A 25,547-nucleotide genomic window follows, 5' to 3' on the forward strand; every position below is an offset into this window, starting at 1 on the left:
TAAAAAAAGAAAACAAAAGCTTTTAGTTTTTGTTGAATTAATACAGGAGTGAGGGGAAACAGATGGAAAAGCAGAGGAAGAGACGGTACTCTAAATACACAGGGCTGATTGGGGTGAAAGGAAGAGAGGCGAGGAGTCGAGGCAACGAGTTATAAAGCGAATGAGACATCCTCAGTTCAGAGCTTCATTTTAACGACATGTCAGTTCAATGTGACGTGTGGAACGACTGCTTCATTAAGAGCTTGTGCTGCACTGGGGCAGAAGGTTTGCGCATCTTAAATAACTCACTATGAACAACACAGCTGTCAACAACACACCCGCGAGTGTTTATCCTGCTCCTCCTGGAGCCCACCCTCACACCCTTACACTGTGCTCCAAAGCCTAGACACAGATTTATCCTAACATGTATGCATTGCGTTGTTTGGTCTAACAACACAACACACTCCCTCATGCTGGGGGCAGGACTCTACAGACAAATACTTTTCAGTAGAAATTAAAAGTAGACGTAAAGGTTGTCTTGAACACTGTTGTGCTCACTGGAGATATGAGATCACATCATCAGCAGAGCAGCTTTATGGGCTTTATGATGCAGCTGTGCCAAACATCGCTTTAAAATGAGGCTGTTCATCAAAAACTTCCCAACAGTCAGTAGAAGTAGCTACTGTCCTCCTGTGCTCCCAAATCTACTTAGTTATTTAAAATCATTTATTACTTAAACATGTTTCTATGAATTTTGTTTTTGGCAGCTTGAATTTCTGCTAAATTGATCAAATCACAGGAGGCTTTACTATTTACAGAAGTAATTGACACAATTTACGTGAGCTCATCTGCAGACAGTTGTATATGCATTTGAAATTTGATGGACAAATAAATGGGATAAGGTGAAGGAAGAACACATTCTTATATGTATACAGATAAAATGGTTTGTAGTGTTTTTATAAATATATATTTATGATGAGTAGGATTATGATTTATGTTTAGAGAGAAGAAAGAAGGTGAAAATAAAGTGGAAAAATAAGAAATATAAGGTGTGGTAGAAAAGGGGAAAAATCTGTGGTGTTTACCCAGCTGTTTCCTTGTTAATGCAATCATAAATACCATAGAATCTTACATATACCAAACGAACAGGCTGCTACACTATGGAGTCTTAACAGTGACCGCTAGAGGGCGGTAGTGCTGCTCATAACACGTTATTAACAGTTTGACCCGGAAAATAAACAGAGCATGAGTTCCTGTCCGGGCTAAAGATGGCGGCGTCAGGAGCCGGGTCTCCCGGCCGGCTGGTCCAGTACGTAGTGGTCCGCTCGGATCTGGTTCATAAACTGTCCTGGCCCCTGGGGGCCGTGATAACTCAGGCCTGCCACGCCGCTACCGCCGCCATCCACCTGCACTACGGAGATCCGGACACACAGCGCTACCTGTCCGAGCTGGACTCCATGCACAAGGTGGTGCTGGGGGTAAGACAGCCGTGCCAAACTCTGTTCAGAAATTCGCTACTTTAGCTTCTTGGAGCATATTGCGGGTTCATCGCCCGATACAGATTAAATACGGAGATGTTATAAGTCGACATTCTTATTTGAAATCAGCAGCAGCAGTAAATTTCTATATAATATCGATTTATGGCTATTATTCACAGTCATTGCTTCTCTAGCAGCATTTAAAACCCTTCATTTTAACAAATAATAATATCAGAGTGATCAAGCTGAGCGCCGAATTAAAAGACCAGTCCTACACATTACGATACGGTGATAAATTATGCGCTAGCAGATACATTTTCCCTGTAATTCATTAGACTTTTAAAGTCTGTAATTTCAAGTAGAAGTTCGCAATAAGAGATTTTTCTCCTCAGAAGCAGGGCTGTCAAACACAGAGGCCAAAGCCAGTGAAAGGTCCACTTCGGCCCAATAGGAGGCTTTACAGTGTGTTGTGTTATTATTAACTTCTCCCAGTTTTTCAATTAAAATATATATATTTTTAAATTGCACTTCACTTTTAAAAGAAGTGTCAGAGTGCTGATTTATTCCCTATAAACATAATATGATATTACATTTTTAAGAGACTGGCAAGGGGTGTCTTTCATTTTGCCTGTTTTCAGCTTTCAAGATGTTCCCCTTTACATTTAAAAGGAAAGCATTGTGCTGGTGTATTACTCTTAACAGCTGTTGTCTATTGTTTTTACTGGGCTGCTTTATTAAACCCACCAAAGCCTGTTAGGACAAACAAAGTGGTGCATATAGAAATAGATGTACTGTCTCAGCCTCTTGTTTGGACAGACCTGCAGTGTTTTGTTCCCAGAACTCTGTCCTTCATTGCAGGAATCTGTTGCAGTCATCAGTGAGAGTATGCTTTTTTTGTCTCCAGGCTCCAGACGAGGCTGCCCTCTCTGGTCTGTCTGAGTCTCTGACGCAGGCTGGTGTCTCCCACAAGCTTTGGATCGAACAGCCTGAGAACATCCCCACGTGTTTAGCCCTGAAGCCGTATCCAAAAGAGACTGTCCAGCCACTGATGCGCAAGTTCAAACTCTTCAAATGACTTCCCCTCCAAACACCGCCGCCTCGCTGAGACACTCTCCATCCGGACACTCGTTTTTATTTTAAATTGCAGTCTGCAAAATGGACAGTGGGCACTGCACCCTTTTCTGTCCAGAATTAAAATCTGAAATACTGTCTGCTAATCTGGGTTTATTTGTTCTGATGTTTTACAAAATACAAAAGCTGTGTTCATTCGTTTGTGATGTAAAAGCAAAATGAGACGCCAACAAAAGTCCCTTATCTCACCCCCAGCTGGTTCTCATTGCTCATCTAAATAAACCATTCCTGTTTAATGCAGTGTAACTCAGGTGTATGTTATCATATTGTGAATCCTCTGTTTGAAGATGAAATTTATGCCGCTATACTGATGAGTGTGGATTTACATGCCTGCACTGTTTTATAACTGGAGCTCTTGCCAGCTGATGTTTCACCGGAAGATTTGAACAATATTTATCTGTTTTACACTCTTTTATCTAAATTCATGTCACAACTGGAGCCCATCCCAGATGTTACCGGGTAAAAGTCAGAGTCCTCAAGTCACCAAAGAGCCTGGGATTTAAAAAAGAAACAGAAGAAGAAAGAATCCAAGAATTTAAATTTATCTCATCTGCTTAATCTATAAACTGACCTAACAGCTGGCCAAGTTATCAGCTCACATTTAATGAGCCGATAAGGTTCAGAGTGTGTGTCCAATCACACTTTACTTCTATGAGGCCCTGCACTACCTGTTCATTGTTAATGAGTCATTGTAGCAAGATTAAGCAACTCTGAATCAACCTCTCTGTACACACTGCAGGTCAGTTTATTTCTCTTGCAGTTATTTGATTGATTAAATATGAGAAAGTAGCAACAAGTGCTTTCATAATTTCCTGGAGCCGTCTCATAATATCATAGAATTTCCTTTAATCGTTTAAAAACGATCTGAAAGCCTGTTTCTTTCTGGCCTGAGTTTTAATCTGTTTATTTCAGTCTAATGGATACCAGAAACAAAAACGTATGAAACTAAATAAAAATGACCATTTCAGGTAAGTTGTTTTAATATGAATTCGATTTTTTGATTGTTTTTTCCCCCATAATCAGTCACTTGCATTTTATAATAAACACATTGAATAACTTGGAACCTCACACAGAAATAAATGCAAGCATAAAGGTTTTTTTTTTTAAAAGAAATTAATATAAATTTTCTCTATAAAATTGTCCCACAAAGCCTGGCTTCTTTTAAAATGATTATTATTATTACTGGAAATCACAAATGAGATCCAGCAAATCTTGACACACAAAGCTGAAGCTTTAAAAAGGACTCTCAGAAATTTGCCCTTTTTTCTTGTAAATTTGTAATATTTTACCACTGAATTTGAGATTTCTTTTCTCAGAAATGTGAATCTTTTGATTGTAGATTTTTTTTCTATACATTTAGATTTTTTCTGACATTTTTGTTATAAATTTGAAAAAAACAACTATATTTTTCTTGTTTGTTTTAGTTGTTTTTATGTTCTATACTAAGTAAGAAATTAAGTAAATGTCTGCTGCCTTTAGATTTATACGTTACTTCAAAGCTGTCTGTAAAGTTTCATCAGCCAGTGTGCTGCCAAACGCTGACAGTGAACTCCATGCTGACCGTCTCGCCCAGTGTAACCAACAGTGTTGGTCAAGTTACTTAAAAATAGTAATTAGTTACTAATTACCGATTACTTCTCCAAGAAAGTAATCCAGTTACTTATCGATTGCCTATTTTCAAAAGTAATTAATTACTTTATTACTTAGTTTCTTCCCTTCCAGAGTGTACAGTGGACGCTAATGTTTTTGTAACTGTTTACCGAATCAAACTCAAAGTAATGTCAGTACACACTTAAAACGCTGCGTGGTCGTACTCTCTCCTGCACTCCATATTATGCATCGTTGATCTGCACAGGTGTCTGTTGCTGCCACGGACGTCGCACACTCATACATCATTTGAGACACTCTCGCAAGCAAAATCACGGTTTAGTAACGCAGTAACACAGCGTGCTTACAGGAAAGTAACAGTAATCCAATTACTTTACTCATTACTTCAAAAAAGTAATCAGATTATGTGTTACTGCCCATCTCTGGTGACGAATAAGAGCCAAACCTCATGGATGACAAAAGAGAAAAAGAACACTTGAGCCTTGGACACTGTAGACTCCTCACCTGAAAACTGCAGAAATTAAAATGTAAAAAAAATTATATTTACATCAAGTAATTTCTCATTTTGAATACGCTCCTGTTTCTTATCCCACGTCTGTTTACTGTTTTTCCAACCTGCAGAAGTAGACGATGGACCTAATAACATCCCCGTAATAACATCAATAGAACATCATTAGAAAATGAACTTCAACCATTTTTAAAAAGTAATTAAAATATTTTTATCTGATACAGGCAATGCAGAAACTGAGCAGCTGCAGGACAGTTAATAGCTACCGCTAACCGTCCACCTCTGACCCTGTACACAATGTACAGTTCAAACTTAGCGTTTTCACTCATAAAGTACATGTAGAAGTGGTCAGAAGCTCACAATAACTCTTAACTGAGTCACTCTGACAATAAACTAGAGGTCTGAGAGAAACCAAAAGTTGCTGCAGAGCCTCTCAGCTGCTCTTTTTGCTGTTGTGTTAACACAAACTTCAGATGTTTGTGATGTTCATAAACATACGCTTTCTCTCTGCGTGCAGTTTTATCCAAAAAGACTCAGAAATAATTCATGCTAGCGCCGCACTGTCAGTTGTTTTTATTTATGCTTCACTGAGAGGCTATCAAGCTTGACACTGGATATTTTAGAACCTGTTTTCTTTCCTAACAGGGATCTCAGCCATGACGTTAAAAAAAAGGAAGAATAACTTGGAATCGAGCCGACTGCGAGCACAGCAGTAGTAAATTAACTGTAGATCATTTACATTATAAACTTGGGCTGTAAATGCATAACAAAAATGGTTTTAATCCAGGCGTGACTCATCTTCAGATTTCACCACTACTTTCAGGCACGCTGTAAAGAGGCATTTAACAGGCATTATTAAATTTGAAAAAGGCAATAAAAGACAGATAAACAACAATAAATCCCACGTCTAGAACTCCATGTGTCCAAACGCCTGCTTTCATAACTCATAACCTTGAACTCTGAAGTAAAAGCACTCTGAAGTATGCGAGTGACCAATCAACATATTACACACAATGTAATTACTTCAGTGTATTTCCCAGAATATGCTGCCTTAAACACGCTACTGTAATTTTATCATAACATCCAGAGTTCAAAGGAGCGGCAGGATGACAGGCACACTTAACAGATGAGTGTTGTGCTGCTGCGTTAGTTTATAGAGATGAGGATATACGCTATATTTATAAATTTGGCCTCAGTGGTTTCCAAAACTTGCCAGAAAACAGCAGAAGATGAACTGCGAGCTCTGACAGAGCAAAGTCCGTGCACGTCTCTGTGACAGTGTTTTCATGTGAGTGGAAACGAAAGCAAAATAATGATCAGCATTTATATAAAATTAAGTTAAAGATGCCAAATGACAAATCAGATCTGCTTCTGCAGATGCTTACAGTGATTTTTCACTTGTTGGGCAACTCCGTCATCTGGTTCAAATGAACCAAAAACAGAAGCGGTGCTGAAGGGGGGTTGGGGTGGCATCGACCCATACATATTACTGAACGTGTACGCAGTGTGTTGTGTTCCTGTTGCACTTTTAGTGACCAGTGGAGTCCAGATTGGAAATGCAGTTTGCTGATAACCTCAATGATAACAAAGAAAACGTGTCGCTGTTTTCCAGCAACATTTACGATCAGTTATTGATTAGTGGAGCTCAAATAAGTGATTAACTTTGTATGGCTCCTTCACTAAAATGCTGTTTTCTAACTTTTCATTTATATATTTGAGAGTTTTTTGTCACATAGTGTTTATTTCTTCTTGACTGTCAGCTTTTATCTCAGTATTTCTTTTGGTAATTTTTTTTAAGAAATTGACCTGATTTTACCCTTTACATATATCTCTTAAATTTACCATTTTTTCATACATTTGCCTGTTTTTTTTCCTGTAAATGTGTGAAAAATACTGTCAATTTGTAAAGTTTTTTTTCTTATGATAAATTTAACTGCCTAATTTATTTATTTATTCTTTTCTAAATCTGACATTTTTTTTTATAGTAAATCTGTTTGCAGATTTTTTTTCTTCCTCCCATCATTGCCAAATGCTTGCTGAGGGGACTGTCTGTTCATTGGGTCTTTCTCTGTACAGTATAAAACACCTTCAGATTACTTTTTCTTTTGCTGAAACGGTGCTTTATGAGTAAACTGTTGAGTACAGTTTTAATGTACCTGTATTTTAAGTAATTTGACACCTTTCTACTTCAACTACACCCGATTTTGGATGCAGATATGGTTCTTGGTACTGTATACCGTACATACCAACTTTAGTTACCTATTATTTGTATAACTCCACTAATACACTGAATTGGTGAAGTTATATTATTAAAATAAAACCGTATATCGGTATATAAGAAATTCATAATTAATTTCAAAACAATTAGAGTGATGTACATACTGATAAATCAAAATATAGGATTCACTAAAATTGCATGTATGAATCTGAATAAAGACTGTTAAACTTTAACTACATTTTGATGATAAAACTTTAGCATTTTCACCAATTTTTTTTTTCACCTTTGAGGGTTATCAGGAAAGGTGGAAGAGAGCAGGGGAAGGGCAAAATTCCCAGCTTGTAGCATAGTGGTCACCTCCTTAACCTGGAGAGTTATACTGGTGTATGTACAAAGTATTTAATGTACTACTTTCTGTAAACACAGCACAGAGCTGCACATGAACCTGAAAATCAATGACATCCATCAGTCAGTCCATCGAACCAGATCCGACTCATCTCTTTGCCATGATGACTGCTTGAGAATCCTGACAGGTACCAATCTGCAGATCTATCTCACACTCCAGCTTTCCATCACTTGTGACTCCCAGATTCCATGACGCTTGAACTCTCTCGCCTTGGTGCAGCTTTCTGTAGGAGACCCAATGTTTTCTACCTGCCCTTCCCAAACCATGTTTTCTTGAAAACGCCCTGGCGAGATATATGACACATCAGGGATTTTGCACAGTGCGTGTACGGCATCTGGATTTAGGAGGCCTAATAGTTTCCAGAAAGCATCAGTGCTCACCCTCCTCCAGTCACTCGGTGCGGTGTGGCTAAATACACGCTGTATGTCTGCACATTCACCCTGACACATGCGACACATTAATCACATGTAATCAACAGTCGGGTCTCCCCTCTGTCAGCACTGTGGAAGCGTCTGCCCGCTGCCCTCGGCGTGAGCGCGCCTCGACGCTCCGCGCGCACGAGCAGCCCTGTTTGTTTGTGTTGAGCGATTGGAAATGGCGGAGAGCAGAGACCAAAGCGATAACTCGGGCTAGCAAAAGCAAGTGCGCCGTCATTGAAACGCAGAAACCTTTCGCAAGTGGTTCTCGGAGTTACTTACGGTTTGCTGCTGCTGACGGGACACAAGTCGCACGCGAGGTGAGCGGATTTTCGGAGCGAGGTTTGGATTTAGCGGAGCTACTTAGCTGGCTAAGCTAACCGTGCTAGCAACCTGGCGTTAGCTGGCTCAGAGTGGTGTGTGTGTGATTTTAAGCACGCAGGCTTGTTTGTCAACATAAGCTGACGTTAAATTGATAGCGAGCCAGCTAACATACAACTCCCCCGGTCACCCATCTTAACCTGAGTGTGTTTATAACATGGTGGCCACAGTTAAGCGCAGATTTATCTGTGCAAAGTGAGAGTGGATAAAAAAGTCAGACATCTGACCATCCTGGTCGCCAGCAAGCTGCAAGTTAAGCTGGTCAGCCAAGTTAGCTAACTGGCTTGCTTTGCACACAGTCTAAACTGACTCTTTTGTTTGCCTGGGAATTAATCAGCCAGCGTGAAGCAAGGTCTCAGTGTTTGCAAGCTGAACGGACGGCTGAACAGGTAAGCATCGCCGTGAATGCATGACATGTCATCCCTACAAACCCTGACTCAAGTGGCTGCAGCAGGGCCTCCAAACTTGCCTGACTCATTTTTGGTTTTTCCACATAACGTTACTAAATTTCACAGACACCATCTTCTCAGCGGGATTTATAACGTGCAAGGCTCCGCGGAGCTTTTTCTTTCACTCCTTTTCCCCTCCTCCTTCACTCCCCCGCCACCTGCAAAGAAACGAGATCAGGCAGGTCTTATGTAATATGGTAGAGCCGGCCTCAAGGTGTCGCTATGGTTCATTCAGGCCAGATTCACAAATCAGCGTGGCTTACAGGCTTTGATGGTGGGCGTGTCCGACAATTGGCGGTATCCATTGTCATAGCAGCAGCACTTAGCCAGGCTAGCTGCGTGTTAGCATAGACAATATAAACATGTCTGCCTGTCACGGCAGTTCGTGAAATAGTCACAGCCCTTTAATCCACTGACTTTTTGTTTCTGGCTATGAACTTTCCTTGGACTCGTGTCACGTTAGTGAGCACGAAATCCACGTTTTCCAGAGGGAATAAGTCCACATATGGAGGCTGTTGGAAGAGGGTTGGTGGTGGAGTTGATCATTTTGGCCTTATACTTGATCTCTGTTTACACATTTGCTTTGCAAACAGAGGTTGGTGGTTGAATTCCAGCTGTGGACACAAATGGATTGTGTCAGGAAAAGCAGTCTGTTTAAAGTTGTGCCAAATGAAATGTGGTACTGTGATCTGTACTGTTAGGTAAATTATAATAATTTTCAATTATAACGCAGATATTGCTCTGTTTTCAGGGGTGAATGTGGAAGGTATACATGCTGCAGACATGAGCAAATGTGCAAATTTGTGTGACTGAATATGAGGAAACTTTTTCTCACTATTTAGCTTGCATTCTTTCCGATGACCAACAGGGGATGACTTCTTTTCTTGTCTGCCATATATCTGCATGTCCTCCTTCTGTACATCTATGAATCTTCTCTTTGCTCTTGTCCAAAACTCTGTCTACACTGTGGTAGAACAGTTTGCTTCCGTTTTACCTGGTCTACTGCATGCACAATATTCCTACTTTCCTGCTATCCATCATATCAGCCAGGTCTCACCCTTTAAGTGTAAGGACTGTGACTGATACAGTCCCTACTCTTACTTCCACACTCCTGCTTTTCCTTCTCTCTTGCTGCCTCCTAACATGCCTTCCCCCTCTATTCTCCCTTTGTTTTTAGCCAACAGCAGCACAGTTTTCACTGGCATTGCGTTGGCCAACAGCACCGGAGGTGGTTGTTGTTAACCCTGGGACCCAACCGATCCGTCATGACAATCTTATTCTTGATGGTCCATGTGTTTAATTGAGAAATAATTTTACACCAGAGGCTTTTCCTGATATATTCCTCCTCATTAATCTGGCCTTGGGACCAGCAGTAGGAGTACACTGGCTTGTGCCAGTGTCAGGTTTCAAGGTTTCAACAGGGGAGTGACTGGTTTCCAAATGACTTATAAATGTTAATGTTTATATAGAAGTTTAAATGCCTTGAGTTCCCTTGCTCTGTGACCTCAGTAAGCACTTTACTGGTAAACTTCCTTGGTTCAGTTGCTTGTTTCATATTGACTAAAATAAGTTAATTTTATACTTTATAGTCAAATAAAGAGTCAGAAAATAGGATTGTATTCTCAGTGGCGAGTGCATCACAGTCATATCCACCCCTTGCTGTTCATGTCAGGTTTCAAAACATCAACGTGTCGACATGCCATTCATCATAGGATTTCACTAACCTGTGGATGGGCCCATATTTATACTTTCAATGCTTGTTATGCTTGTTTCTATGCTTGATCGACTTCTCATTCATTTTGATTGCCTGAAACATGTGCCAGTACTTGAAAAGTTTAACTAAATGAGCACTGAAGCCTGAAGCCTTTGTTTACCTGTAACTTGTGCCTTGAATCTTGTGCAGAACCTCAAAGTGTCTATAATGTCGGTTATAGCTGTGTGGTGTCATCAGGTGCAATTTCAAAAATGTGTGTAACAGCTAGTAATTTAGGTTACTCTTGCATGTATTTGTGTTGTAGTTGGTCCTTTGTGTTAAACCAAGTGTTTAAGTCAAAAGACTAGCAGTGAAAACTGTTCTCTTCAGCTGTTTGATGTGCTTTTCATATGTAGTTTTAAATCATTGATGTTGTTCTTCCCCTTCATTGTAAACTCCATCAACTTTTTCGCCAGTCAGCGTCTTACCTGTGCTTATTGTTACAACATGCAAATAGACATGCACTATAATTCCACTTCAGAGTACAGCTTAACCCAATATTATGTGGCACAAGGCTGAGAACTTAAACTCTTTGGAGTTCGGTTTCATGTGGAGCTCTTGTGAGATCATGAGGATGAATAGGGTCCTATGGAGCTGTAGCCCAAAAAATGTAAATTTAATGAAGCAAACATTTTTTGTGAAATACTTTCCTTAAATACTAGGGATGTCACAACACCATGAGCTGCTTCACAGCATCCAGTATTTTGGTTTCAGACATGAAGTGAGAAGCAGAGAATTTCCCCTTCAACCAGCTGCTTTCTATACACACATGGTCTGTTGTAGTTTAACTGCCTTTAACTAATTCTGGCTTTTAGTTATTGTTTGGACAATGATGCCATTGATGGAGTGTGTCCTGTCGTAAATCCTTAACTGACCAGTCATCATGCATATAATCAATTCTAGTGTTTTTCGGGAAAAAACAAAGGTCATAAGTGTTGTTTTATTTTGGTTTGGACACATTATCAGTACTCTGTGGGGGTGTTTTTTTTTCTAGAAGCACGTGTAAATGATTAGTTTACCTATTTAGCTCCTTATACTCCTTGCAAGATGATCCCTGCTGTGCCTCCAGCTGAACTGAAGCCAGTTTCTGTACTTATTAATTAATGGGATTGGAATGTCATTTGGAAATGAGATCGCACATAAGTATGAATCGAGATCGCGATTTTCTAACGATTAATCGTGCAGCCCTAGTTAGGGTTATGCGCACCATTGTGAGCAGAGGTGCGCATTTGGAAATTGAATTGGCAGTCTTTGACTTCCTCGCCTCTGTCAGTGCACCCCAGGGTGGCTGTGGCTACAATGTAGCTTGCCATCATCAGTGTGTGATTGTGTGTGTGAATGGGTGGATGACTGGATATGTAAAGTGCTTTGGGGTCCTTAGGGACTAGTAAAGCGCTATATAAATACAGGCCATTTACCATTCCATACACTTGACTACAAAGCAAAAACATTTCAGCTAAAAATATAGATTTTAAGTAGCTTCAAACATAATATGATGCTTAATGGGGGGAAATACTGCCAAGTTGATATATTCTACAAGGGGTCAGCTGTACATTGAACTCTAATTCAAACTGATCCTTGGGATGCTGCAGGTTTGTCTTCATGGGCACAGCTTCACACTTGCTTGAAATTTAATTATGATCAAAATACAAAGAGTTAATTATTGTGATGTATTTCCACTAAACTTGTTCCCAGAATTGTCTCTGATTATTCCAATTTTCACCAAAGTTTCACGCATTTCCAGGCATTCACAGTTTCACACGGGGAGCTGTGATATGATGCTGCATTTATATCGTGTTTAATCTGTTTGGATGTTGTTAACACCCCTAGTAAAAAACTGAAGGCAGCTTGTTTGATAGTTATTTATTTTCAAATGGATATTCTTACGGTGAATAAACCTTAAGGCTAAGCTGATGTTGCTGATCATTTACTGATTACCTTAAATATTAGGATTACAATAGGCTGCTCATAAATTCTATTTGAGCTTTATTAATACTTTGAAATTTGACCTTTTTATTGCAATGGTAACTGACAAATGGTGTTTAAACAGTCATCTAAATTGTGCCTTAAGAGTTCTGTCTTTGATATGTAAACAGAAGTCTGTGATAAGAGGGCTGAATTGGGCTTTGCTCCTTGAGTGTAAATCTGTTTTACATGCAGGGGAGGCAATGGATATTTCCATAGATCCCAAGTTAACAAGTTAAAGTTTTCCAGTTGACTGTTTTCAGACACAAAATGCAAGAAAATGCAAAGCAGCTGCCGTGACTCAAGGGCTTATTATGCATAGGCTTTAAGAATTAAGCTGTTTTTTTTCTTGTAGCCTGAGATCTTATGCTTACCAAGGTGTATTTGTCAGATTACTTTTCTCCAAATCCTAAAATAATATCTTTGTAAGCTTTTGCAGGTATTTTTAGGGGAAAATCATTTGATTTTTCTTATCATGCATGGAGCAATTGACTACTTTGTTTTTGCTTGAGTGTGCTCAGTGATAGCTGCTAATCTGTTTGTGTAGTACGTGTAGTATTGCTGCTGCAGACTTTGTCTTGTTCTAAGTGAAAGCATTGTAACTGTGCTTCATTTGACCGAGATGTAGCCCACATAAGTATACGGAGTTCAGCGTAGGCCTCAGTTATTCAGCTCGAGGTCTCTGAGTGTGGCACCAGCATGGCAGCACATTAAGCCCAACAAGATTGTCAAAACAAAACGAGGCTGGAAGTAGCGAATTTCACTATTATTGTTTTGCAGCGTTTAAGAAAAACAAACAAAAAACATCAAAACTAATATTTAAATAATGGATAGACTTTGTTTACAGCTTAGAGGCAGCGAAAAGATATAGATAATAACCACTGTTTTTCCTGGTTTAAAGAGAACCTCTTTTTGGTGACATATAAGCTCAGTTGGTCATACAGTAAACGTACAGTAAAGGCAATCGATGAGAGTTACTTGTTTAACAGAAGTCTATGGATTTTCCTGCCCATTAGATAAACAGCCCAGTCATCCACACCTTTATAGGGGACATGAAACGCTGTACATATAAAGGCTAATTTACACCATTGAGCTCTGCTCTTAAAAACTGTTTTAAAAACATGTTTCGTGCCATCTTCTGTCAGTATGGAACATGTGTCATGTGCTTGGTTGGTTGCAGCTAATAGACTTAGATTAGTTTATTATAGCTACCTAGAGACAGCATTGATACTGAAGAGGAAAATAACGACACTAAAATTAAAAATCAGTTTAAGGGGATCGCATTTGTGCTGCCCCAGACTGCAGCAATGAGTTTTATGTACTGTCCATTGTTCTGTCTGTCTCTGTAGCAGTAAGTGGCTGTTTGGCTAGCTGCATTTAAATGGGAAAATCTAGCTATGTTGGGGTTTTTAAAGCACTTAATATGAACGGTGTGGAGGAGAGCCTGTTTGAGCCAGGTGACATGCCAAAGCATGGCATCAGGTCAGATGTTAAAATACAAAGTACAAATGCCCTGAAGTCTGTAAGATGTGGTAGTTCATAAGAGAAAATGTTTCTTTGCAGTTTTGAGCTATTTGACTGGAGATTTATTATCATAATACTGCAATTTGTTGACTTTTTTGAGGGTTGCTTTGTTTTACTTTCAGAGTGGCAGGGATCAGGTTGAAATGGTCCATTGGGGCGTATTTTGCCTATGTGTTCGTGAGTGCATGTGTTTATTGATACTGGGATGCCTGTGAGTCATGCAGTTGTATTGTATTACCTGGTCTGAACTTCTTAAATCTGGTCTACACATACACTCCATATTCTGGTAATTATAAACAAACTGAAACTAATAAACACATGCATAGGGCTGGGCCATATCATACCGTTCACGGTAATACCGGTGTAATGTTGGGCAACGATAAGAAAATGAAATATGGCCATAGAATATGGGTAAAACGCGCATGCGCAGTGCCTTTGTTTTCATACGCACATGGCGGCGACGCAGAATGAGAAGGGCGAAAGCGAATTGTTGAATGAAACTGATGAACCAGAATTGGTTTGTAAAAATGCTGCAACTTCAGTGGTGTGGAACTGGTTTGGCTTTCGTCCGTCAGATACACAACAAAGCACTATTTCTGGTAGCGCATGCTAGCGGACTGTCGTTATTACCGTTTTTTGGAAAATACGACACACTTAAAATCAATCCTTTGATTTTTCTGAAAATCGACAGTGCCCCTTATAATCCCGTGTGCCTTATGTATGAATTCTGGTTGTGTTTACTGACCTCGAAACGATTTTATGTCGTACACGGCACTCGAAAATCTGTCAAATGTTTTAGTACGACTTTGCTAAGCTATGAAACCGCACCACTTGATGGATTGTCGGAGCATTACAGCTATCGTAGGCAGGAGCCTCGCGGAGTGATACGTACTGTGCTTCAACATAACATTACCGTATTGTGTGTGTATAACCTCTTTTTAAGTTTTGTGGATATCATACATGGTTATGCTGAGGATATGTCGGCCAATTTCCACTAGAAATGCCTTTTGGTTAAACCTTCAGCAAGGAGTTTGCATTTGCACTGTTAATTTTGTATATAACTTTAATGCACATAAAAAAGCTGCTTGTTTAAGTGAAAATACATTGATGGGTTTTTTTTGTTTTTTTTTTTTGCACTAATAAAGTTATATCGTGATAAATATTTTTGGTCATATCGCTCTGCTCTACACATGCACTGAGAGTAGAAAACTCATCCAAAGAAGCGAACTGGAACTCAGCTGAAAAGAATACATGAAAAGTAAATAAAACATGGACAAACACAATTATTAGATCTCTGCCGTGCGGTGATATACCAAAAGCTCAGTAATTACATTTGAAAGAGAGACTTAATGTAAACTGTAGATGTGTAAGCAGCTGATTTTACAAGAGGATAATCATATGCATTTAATACCGTTTTTCAGTTCCATTATTACGTTATGGCACAAGTAGTGCTGGGCGATATATCGATTTTTTAAAAAATATCGATATATTTTTATACAAGACATAAGCTGTGACAATATCGTTTATATCGATATAGTCTATGTTGCGTTATAATTACACTTGTGGAGCCGCTATTTTGCCTCTCTCTCGTCTGGGTTTGTTTGCCCCGCCTCTCACCCTCACTGAACACAAACCCCCTCCCCCATCGCTAAACCTCCAGTTGGCAACAAGATGGACACAGGAGCTAGCGAAGAGGAGCTCGTCGGAAAAAAGAAAACCAATGGCTCAATTATTTGGAGATGGTTCGGGTTCAAAGTGTCAGATGAGCAGCAGAATAATGTATTCTGTAGAGAATGTCGAAAAAGCGTCGCAACGAAAGGTTCGAGCACCACTAATCTTTACCACCATTTACAACTGCGCCATAAAGTGCAGTATGAAGAGTGTGTGAAATTGCGTGCTGTAGCCCAGACCGCAAAGTCTTCCGAGGTTCCTGCCGTGAAACAGACCACCTTACAACACTCATATACTCGTGCTGTGCCATATGATACAAAAAGTGAGAAGTGGGGGGGAATTACTAAAGCAGTGGCCTATCATATTGCTAAAGACATGGTCCCCATCTCAACTGTGGAACAAGAGGGCTTTATACAGCTGCTAAAAACTCTTGACCGAAGATACCAGTTACCTAGCCGGAAATACTTCACCAGAGAAGCACTGCCAAAAATGTATACTGATGTTAGACAGAGTCTCGCTGCCCAGCTCACCAAAGTGTCTCACTTCGCACTGACAACCGACATGTGGTCCAGCAGGACATGCGAGCCATATATGAGTGTGACTATACATTTCATGGAAGACTGGGAACTGAAAACTGCCTGTCTCCAGACCAGCTACTTTCCTCAAGACCACACCGGAGAGCATATAGCTGAAGCCCTGCAGGATGTGCTCAAAACCTGGAAGCTCAACCCGACGGGACTGGTTGCTATAACAACTGACAACGGGGCTAATATTGTCAAGGCGGTTCAACTGAACAAGTGGTCGAGGATCCAGTGTTTTGGTCACAGGCTTCATCTGGCCATTGGTAAGTGCAATACTGAATTTTTTGATTTGGAAAAAAAAAGCTAATAAATGAAAAGTGTATAGAGTCTCTTGTAGAGCTAAACATGCCTATGGACCACAAGACAAATATTTTTATAAGTCATAGCCAGCATATACATCTATCACTTAGAAATCGAAAGTTAGTTGAACAAATAAATAAACTATCCCTATTAAATCCAATAAACGTATTGGGGTGTATTTGTCTTTGTATTAGATTGAGTTGTGACACTAAATGAGGACCACAGCTGAGACAAGACAGGGATACATTTTTAAATACATAGTGAGATTAAAAGGTGTAAAAAAAACGAAAAAAAAACATGTTCTAATCATTTGGTGATCTGGTGATTTTACCAAGATAGTTTAACTAGAACCATTTCTAGGTTATACAATACACGACACATTTTGCAAATATTGTTAAGTCTTATGCATCACATTCTATACAACTGAGATGGATGTTAATTTGCCTTTGAGTGATTTGCATCTTAACATAACAATTAAAGTGATTTTAAAAGTTTGTATTTTGTGTGTCACAGGACATGCTATGGATGATGCCCGCATTACCCGGGCTATTTCTCTGTGTAAGAAAGTCATCAGCAGCTTCTCCTACAGCTGGAGGAAGAGAAGAGAGCTGGCTGAAGTGCAAATACAGCTGGGTCTTCCAAGTCACCAGCTACTCACAGAGGCAACAACTCGCTGGGGATCAAGGCTTCTCATGATAGAGAGAGTTCTGGAGCAGGAAAGAGCACTTTCTAAAGTCCTCTCTGTCGACATGAAAACCAGACCTCTAGTCCCTACTTGGCAGGACATAGAGGTCCTGGAAGCAGTTCAGAAAGCTCTCAAACCCTGTCAGGACTTCACTGATGCACTTTCAGGAGAGAAGTATGTGACCCTGTCATATGTCAGACCTGTGCTACACCTGTTTAACACTAGTCTCCTGGCACCTGGAGAGGAGGATAGTGAGCTGTGTAAATCCATCAAGACCCGCATTGTGGATTACCTCAACAATAAATATGCAGATCCATCCACCAGTGACCTGTTGGACATGGCTTCTTTTGTGGATCCACGGTTCAGGGCGAAATACATCCCTAGTGAGAAGATTAATGCACTAAAACATAAACTCATCTTGGAGGCAGAGTCTCTGCTCAGCTATCAGGGTACGTGTTTGTCTGAGCTGACTGATCCAGCCGTGCCTGAGTCTGCAGACCAAGAAGAAGCAGCAGTAGGACACACAGCTAAAAAAAAGAGATCACTGGCAAGCTTCTTCCAGCACAGCACAGCCACCAACACTGGTTTCACAAAAAGGGAAGCAATCGAAAATGAATTTTCTAGCTACCTGTTGTCAGTTTGTGTAGAGAGTGATGCTGACCCTCTCAAATGGTGGAAGGAACATGAAGTTGCCTTTCCAGCACTGAGCCTCCTGGCCAAGAAATATCTTTGTGCGCCAGCTACCAGCTCCCCTTCTGAAAGGATTTTTAGTTGCAGTGGAAACATTGTAACCTGCCACAGGGCATCGTTGAAGCCTGATAATGTTGACAGATTAGTTTTCCTGGCACAAAATCTGTAAGCTGTACAGTTGTTGGCCTTGCTTGTTTGTGTTCTTTCTATATTGTTATTGTCATTGGAGATTTGCACAAAGACCCACTGACCAAAGAATGTAATTTTGTTAATTTCATTCAATCTGTTTACATGTTTGGTTTTTTGCACAAAGTACCAGATGATTGTTCAGCAATACACACAAAGAAGCACTTTAGAAAACTTTAATTCAGTGTAAGCACTTTTTAAAGAGCAAGATGCCTTTGTTATTTTAGATCTGCATCTTTTTAGTTTACATTTTACATTTAGTTTACAATTTTTAGCTTTTTGTTATGTATGAAAAGAAAAAAAATGGAGCATTATTATTTAATAAATGCTGACAATTTATTTTTGACAATTTTTTCGTGTACATCTACAGTTGTATCTTAATAAAAGTTACATGTGTGACATCTGGGACAAGTACCTTTGACCAAGAACTCTCTTTTTGTTCTTACTTTATGGGATTAAAAAAATATCGAGATATATATCTTATATCGCCATCCAGCTAAAAAATATCGAGATATGAATTTTGGTCCATATCGCCCAGCTCTAGGCACAAGCAATGAAGCCTACCTAAGGATGAGCTACGTTTGAGGCATATTGTTGGGAGTGGGATCCCTCCTCCTCCTCCTCCTCCACACTCAGCTCTGCGTCTGTATGGAGAACAAGCAGCCATTTTAGCACTCAGCAGTGCTGCAGCCTGCCTGCCACTGTCACAGCTTTCTTCCTCTAATTAATGCCGTTTGTTTTGAAGCCCCCAGGATACCTGCAGCCAACCTGAGAAAATGCCACAGTGTGCTTTCACTTTGGGTCACATAGAAAACAATGCCTGATGATGATTGGTCTCTGTTGAGAGAGATCAGTGAGGGTCACCTGACTGCCACACTGATCTTATGGCTCAGCGTGTACATTAGTCAGTGTTTAGTGGTGTCATAAAGCTGCAGATTGGAACAGAAGTCTCTGACTGAATCTTGTTTGTGCATTTCCATAAAATTTGCACATAAACCATATTTAGCTGCTTTGATGAATAATGTGTAGTTTAATGGATGATTCAGTTCAGTCTTCTTTACTTTGTCCGTCTTTGTGTTTAACACAAAATCAGACAGAGAGTACTGACATTTAATTAGGTATACTCCTGTTCCTATTCAGCCTTGGCTTTGAGTACCTGTCAGAGTGTCAATCTGATACCAGTGTTTAGTTAATAAACTGTATTCCTCGCTGTCAGGAAGAGACGTGGGTGAACTGGGAAAACTTTCCTAACTTTGATAAATAAAAGTGAGAATTAATTACAAACAAAAATATTAATTTACTGAACCTATGTTAAGTAGTAGAATAAATTTCATGTTTTCCATCCGTCCATTTCCTTTTCTGTAAGATTTATGTAATAGATTTGATTCAGGGTCACGTTGGGGCCGGAGTCGATCCCAGCTGTGATGGTGCAAGGGGCAGGGTACACGGTAAACAGGTCACCAATCTGGACTAATACACAGACAGACAACCACGCCAATGGCTAATTTAGAATCACCAACTAACCTAACCCCATGCATGTCTTTGAACTGTGGGAGGAAGCCAGAGTACTCAGAGAACCCGCACAGTCACAGGGGAGAACATGCAAACTCCCTTAAACTGAAAGGCCTCAGGCTGGGTTAAAACCCAGGGCCTTCTTGCTATGAGGCACTCGGACATCTTTTAGTAAAGCAAAACTCAGTATTGTAGTTTTTCTACATAGTAACCACACAGTTACTGAATTTTAAAATGTATTTTTAAAGTACAGCAAATGTCTGTAGGTGCATGCAGCAGTTAAGACAGACCCAGGTGGTAGTGGGCTGCTGGATTTTAGTGAAGGTGTTCATATCTTCCTGAGGAGGCATTGTAATAACGTCCTCTGTCTAGCACCATCATTGAATTGCATTTTTTAATTTAACTGTACTGGCATTCCCATCAACCACTGTGCTTTGTGGTAAGAGCTAATTACCAAATGCCAACACACCCATGACATACATGATAATTTAATAACACGATATTAAACCAGCTTGACACTGTAGCTGCCAACATCAATTATTTCTGACAGCATTTTCATTGTGAGAATGGGATGTTTGCATTTCATCAAAGTACGACTGTGCTTTCACAGAACCCCAAAAGCTTTATATAGACTCCTGGTCAAAGTAGAGCAATTTAAAAGTAACCAGTAAAATCTTGCTGTAGATTGTACTGGTTACTTTTCTGTAACCAGTTTATCTTTCTACTGTGTGACTTAGTGCGGTGACTAAATAAGTCATCAGAGAACTACACTGTAGCGAATGGGAGGCCAGTGTAGTTCTGTGATGACTTGTTTAGTCACCGCACTAAGTCACACAGTTAAAAGATAAACTTGGAAGTCACTGCTACTACAGGGTATCTTTAAACCCTTTATCTCCTTCATATCCCCGACCAATTTAGAGTCACAGATTAACCCAGCTTTTATGTTTTTGGACTATGAGAGGACGCCAGAATACACGGAAACCCACGCATACACAGAAAGACCCTAACTGACCAGGAAGCTTGCGAGCCTTCAGCGATAAACAGCACACTACAGATGCAATTGAATCATTACAGGCTTTTGCATTCATTTTTGCTACAAAGCTTGCTTTTTTTGTTTGTTTCAAATCAAGCACATCCTTTTTCTTTACAGGGATTAGATTTCCTCCAGAGAGCTCTCACTCAACAAGATGGGCTGGTACTTATAATATACTTTTGAGCCATTTGAGCACACAAAGCGCTTTCTTACTACAAGTGTCATTCACTCCTTCATACAAGTGCTCTTTTTCCTCCTCCGCCGTAAAAGGCTGATGGCGGATGAGTTGGCGGCATGGACACAAGAACAAGGCAACATAGGAGTTTGAAATTGACACCATAGGTGTATTTACTAAAATTCTTGTGAGTTTGACTCTCAGTGAGGTTATTGGTCAAGTTTTATGAAATTCTTGTGAATCCCATAGCCCGAGAATGTGGTGATGTACGATTTTCAAATTGGTAATGTATTTGTGTCTACTAGGAGGCTGAGGGCTAGCACAGGAGGTGGCCAGTATATTGTTCTATGCTTAAGCACTTTCAGCTTAATATTCACAAACTAACTCCAATAAAAGCATCAGGATTAACTGGTTGTTTGAAATAGTTTTTTTGAGCTTTAACCCGAGATTCTGGCATTTCTGACAAAATATATTTATATTTAAAAATCGATTCAGGATTTTAATGAATCGATATTGCTTTATTCAAGCTAAAATTGATTTTAGTCTGAAAATTGATTATTAAAACTCTCCCCTATAGGGTACTAATGCTTGTTTCTCTTCTTCTACATCACAGACGTTAAACCAGCTTTAGATTGTGACTTGGAGTGGCTACAACTTTGATCAGGTTGCTTAAATGTTTTTCATCTCTGAAAACTGTAAATATTTATGAAGCTATGAGTGCTCAAAATTGACAGGGAAACAAAACAAATCTGAACAACTTTGTGTACTTTAATGACCTGCAACTAAAAAAAGAAAAAAGGGATTTTTGGGGGTCAGAACTCCCCCCCCCCTAAGATTTATAACTTCAGTTTATGTTGAATAACCCTCATCCCAAAACATAACTGCATGACATTAAACTCTTCTCCCTGCGGCCAGTTGCAGTAAAAAAACCTATTATAGCGCTTCAGTTCTTTCTCAGTTCTTGCTTTTGTGTGCTTAAGAAATGTGTACATATCCATTTGATACGAGAAAGCAGCAGTGGATAAAAATGTATTATGTTGTCGGCAGAGTTCCAGTTCGCATCTTGAGGTTTCTTGTTTATTTATTGTTGGCGTTAATCGCTTACTGAGGTGTGAGATCTACATTTCCAGTCAAGTTTCAGCATGCAGTATGAGAGCCTTGGTTTACATACTCCATGCAGGTTGTTGTTGTTATTACACAACAGAGCTTGTGGATAAAATAAACTTCTTTTCAGAGCACGTTTCAGATCATCTATCAAATTATGCAATGGGACGTGCAGGAGATTTCGTTTCTGCAAAACTGCAACAGATGGACTGTTGGTGTAGTCTGTGGTTTGTCCCTGAAGTCTGGCGCTCTGAGTCATTGTGAGGCGGCAACACACACACAGGCACAAACCTACGTACATACATACATACATGTGTACTGTATTCAGCTGCTGCTGTGGCTAAAACAGAAACCAATGGCCTACATTCTCGCCTGAGGGGGGGGGGAGGCTTGAGCAGCAGACAGTGAGAATTTGAGGGGTGGGAGGGAGTGAAGGAGAAAGGAACCGAGCACATACAGGAAGAAATTAATAGTGTAGGTGAGAAAATAGAGTGACGAGAGTAGTAGTGGCGAGCAATTTAACAGTCGAGCCCTAATGGCCCAGTTTTTCTGGACAAGGTCAGGCTACAATAAAAAGAGTCACCCAACAGTTTTTTCCTTGTGGATTGATTTGAGTGGATCCGAGTTGGTGTTTTCTGATGACAACTGTTTGAGTGGCAATGCTGGAAGCAGAGAAAATGAGCAGCTTTTTTTCTCAGGTACGTTAGCGTGTCTGGAGGACACCGTTGGTAATTCACCTAACAGTTGCGGGTTTCTCACCTTAGACGTGAAGCAAACAGTGTGTAATGAACATATGGGTGTTTAAACACCTCTTGTGAAGTGAAGCATGAAGGTGTCCATGTGCCTGGGTTTTAAATGGCCTTGTTTTGAGAGACTGCCAAACGTTTTTAATCAAGAAGTTCACTTGGTAATTTAAGTTAGGACTTAGGTTTGCCTCAAGGCTGAGAAATGCTTTAACCCTTTCTGCGAGTAAAATGACCAAAGTGGGGCTCTACTTGTGCTTAGCAAACTTGTACTGTTTAGAATAGATAATAAAAATAGTTAATAGATAATGCAAAAGAAAGAGTATTACTATCTCTATTCAACACGATTTTCATGCCATATGCTGTGGGTTTAGAAGGGATCTATTCATCTATTGTTCATCTACAAAGAAATCCGGACCAGCGAGGTTACTGTTAGACAGTCTGTTCGATTGGCGTCCTCTTATGTGATTGTAAATGAACAGTACCTTTCCAGCTTTAACATGCACCCACTATTGGAGTGCTTTCCACTCTTCATAACATTTTCTGTTTATGTGCGCTAAACAGAAAACTCTGTGGTGCAGGTACTAACTGTTGTGCTGCAGCTTTTTTGCCCACTTTATGACTAAAGTGACTGGCACTGTTCACTTTTCTAATGCTTTGATTACTTCTCTCACTCACTTCCCACAACAAACCAACTAAGTCAGACTGAGTGACTCACAAACGGATGTAAGGCTACAGTTGCTTTTTTTGAGTGAAGCACTTCAGACTAATTGTGGGAAACTGCTGTGGATTTTTTTTTTTTTTTTGTTACCGTTGAGCAATTTAAAAAATTTCTTTTATTATTATTATTATTATTATTTTTCGTCTGCACCTTTCTATTTCTGATCTACTGATACCTGCTATATATAAAATGCTCCACCGCGTCCTCACAGGTGAGTCTGCAGTTTGTGGCTGGCCAGCAGTTTGCTGCTTTAGTTTAGCTTTGTGATGTTTACTGTACAAACCGATGACTGCAAGTGTTGTTTGTTTGTTTGTACTAATTAGGGAAGTCATTTTAAAAACTGTTTACATCATTAGAGACGGCATTTAAGGTTAATAAAATGAACTGTAGTGGGGCATGCTCATTAATGTCATGTTGATCGTGGGTCTTTGTTTCAGTGTCAGGAAGCTTGAAGCTGATTTTTTACATAATTAGATAATCAAAGAATTTACAAGTGATATTATTTTCCAACTAATATTACAAGTGGAAAAAGATACAGTCTGTATTCAAGCTTATAGATGCTTTTGCTTTTTGAGCTCTTTGTCACACATTTATCCAACTTTAAAATTATGTGACATCATTATGTGATATCATCCATTGATACTGATGGATGCCATCTTCTTCAGGAAAAAAAATCTATGTGGCAAGGTGAAAGAGCACAGGAGTTCAGAACAGCTTGGAGTAAACTAGGGGCAGTATTAACTGGTGTGAAAAAGCGTCTTTGATTAATCATCCTGGGAAACTTCAGTACTCGAGAGTTCAAGAGTCACAAGGAAAGAAAAAAAGATTTATTGTATAGCAGTGTATCGTTTGCATGAATGTCTAGACTGTGGCAGTTAACAAAGGTGAACAAAGAACTAAGAGAAAAGGAAGTCCGCTTGTTTTGTGTTGTTGTGCAATGCGAGTATTTGGTGCTAGTTTGGGGTCTATGGATATTTTATACCACAGGTGTTTCCAGACTGTTCTTCAGTTTTTAAGTAAACGTTGTGGTCCTTGTACAGTAATTCAGCTTAAAGTGTTGTAAATGTAAGACCTGTTTGTTTGTTTGTTTTTTAATTTTGGTTTAGGAATGAGACACAAGAAGTTCATGATAGGTTTTCACAAAACAAACACAACACTTCCTGTCACATAGATGTGCCAGTTTCAATAAAAACACTTGGTGTGTTGACAAAAACTGAAACACTGAAGCACACAAGGTAATTTAAAAAAAAAAAAAAAAATCATTATAGTGTCTTTTCGCATCTACTTTTAGTTTTGATTTGATAAAATTTTTTATAACAATGCTTTTAACATTATACTTTTCACTAAACGAACATAATTTAACCAAGTAGTCCCTGCACCAGAAAATGGGAGGCAGGTATCATGGATGTTTGGTCTTGGATTTAAAATCGGATGTCAGGATTTGTCCAATAATTATTATTCAAAATAAAGGCTCTACAAATCTATAACGTTAAAGCACCAGATTTGGCTATTTAGGCTGAAAAAAATCTGAAGAAATGTACAAGAACTCATAAATACTTAAAACCCTGTAGAATTAAAGAAATAAAATTTCAGCATGGGAAATAAAACAAAGTATACATTGGCAGACAGGCTGTACGTATTAAAGGAGGATTCCTGCCATATTGTTAATGTATAAAATTGAAATAACAAAAACTTTGTTTTATTGTAAATTTTGGTTTGCAGTGTGACATGTTGCAAGACAGCTATGGTTTTCAGTTATTTGCTAAACGTGTTGCAGATTTGTCATATTTGGCACTTTAAAGTTATCCATGACCTTAGACTGTATCCAGATGTTTGACTTCATTAACATCTTTTTAATGCAGTTATAACTTGTAAGCCTTTCATGTGGCTACAGTAACCCGTGTCAGTGCTGGATTAAACTTCCTTGTCTGGGAAAAAATCTTCTATAATTAATGTGTTGCATAACAAAAACTGTAGGATTACCGCTTCTTATGTCATAATTACCATGGAAACACTTTCAGCCTTGACGCATATGGGTCAGCCGTAATAAAAAAAAATTTCAAGTTTTCCCCTGACACACATGCCGCTGTTTCCTTATTTTTGGCTTCTGTTTTTCAGATGCATATTATTTTACTGTTACACTCTTCCCTTTTTGTCCTTACACCAATCTGGTTTAAGGTTTGTTTTCCCAACCCACTTGCTCTCTGTTGTGGAGGTCTTTGATGTCATTTAGCTGCTACTCTAAAAAGGACCTCTGTCTGATGTCCTTTAACCCTCGGATGCATGAGTGACTGGAGCCTGCACTCTTCCATAAGTGGGTCAAAAACCAC

General features: G+C 39.5%; 3 protein-coding genes across 4 annotated transcripts in view; all 3 read left to right on the forward strand.

The window, feature by feature from the left end:
* Positions 1-1,220: 1,220 nt before the first annotated feature.
* On the forward strand, positions 1,221-2,834 carry ptrhd1 (peptidyl-tRNA hydrolase domain containing 1). Its single transcript, XM_085383212.1, has 2 exons — positions 1,221-1,457; positions 2,362-2,834. Exons 1-2 carry the CDS (start codon positions 1,248-1,250, stop codon positions 2,530-2,532), a joined length of 381 nt encoding a protein of 126 aa, XP_085239338.1. The 5' UTR covers positions 1,221-1,247; the 3' UTR covers positions 2,533-2,834.
* Positions 2,835-7,913: 5,079 nt separating this feature from the next.
* Positions 7,914-25,547, forward strand: part of ncoa1 (nuclear receptor coactivator 1) — a 101,534-nt gene continuing 83,900 nt past the window's right edge. The window contains exons 1-2 of one of the 2 annotated variants that reach the window (XM_085382917.1): positions 7,914-8,064; positions 8,463-8,514. The gene's annotated coding sequence lies outside the window, so the exon portion shown is untranslated. The remainder of the gene's footprint in view (positions 8,065-8,462; positions 8,515-25,547) is intronic. The other variant, XM_085382916.1, reaches the window with a different exon arrangement.
* On the forward strand, positions 8,528-18,461 carry LOC146652580 (E3 SUMO-protein ligase ZBED1-like). The gene is made up of 2 exons (XM_085382922.1): positions 8,528-16,331; positions 16,882-18,461. The coding sequence occupies exons 1-2, from the start codon at positions 15,488-15,490 to the stop codon at positions 17,910-17,912; spliced, it is 1,875 nt and encodes a 624-aa protein (XP_085239048.1). The 5' UTR covers positions 8,528-15,487; the 3' UTR covers positions 17,913-18,461.

Source organism: Rhamphochromis longiceps, linkage group LG15, assembly GCF_057381845.1.
Source record: "Rhamphochromis longiceps isolate RC_006_pf linkage group LG15, R_longiceps_female_GT1.1, whole genome shotgun sequence".
In the NCBI taxonomy this organism is placed as follows: domain Eukaryota; kingdom Metazoa; phylum Chordata; class Actinopteri; order Cichliformes; family Cichlidae; genus Rhamphochromis; species Rhamphochromis longiceps.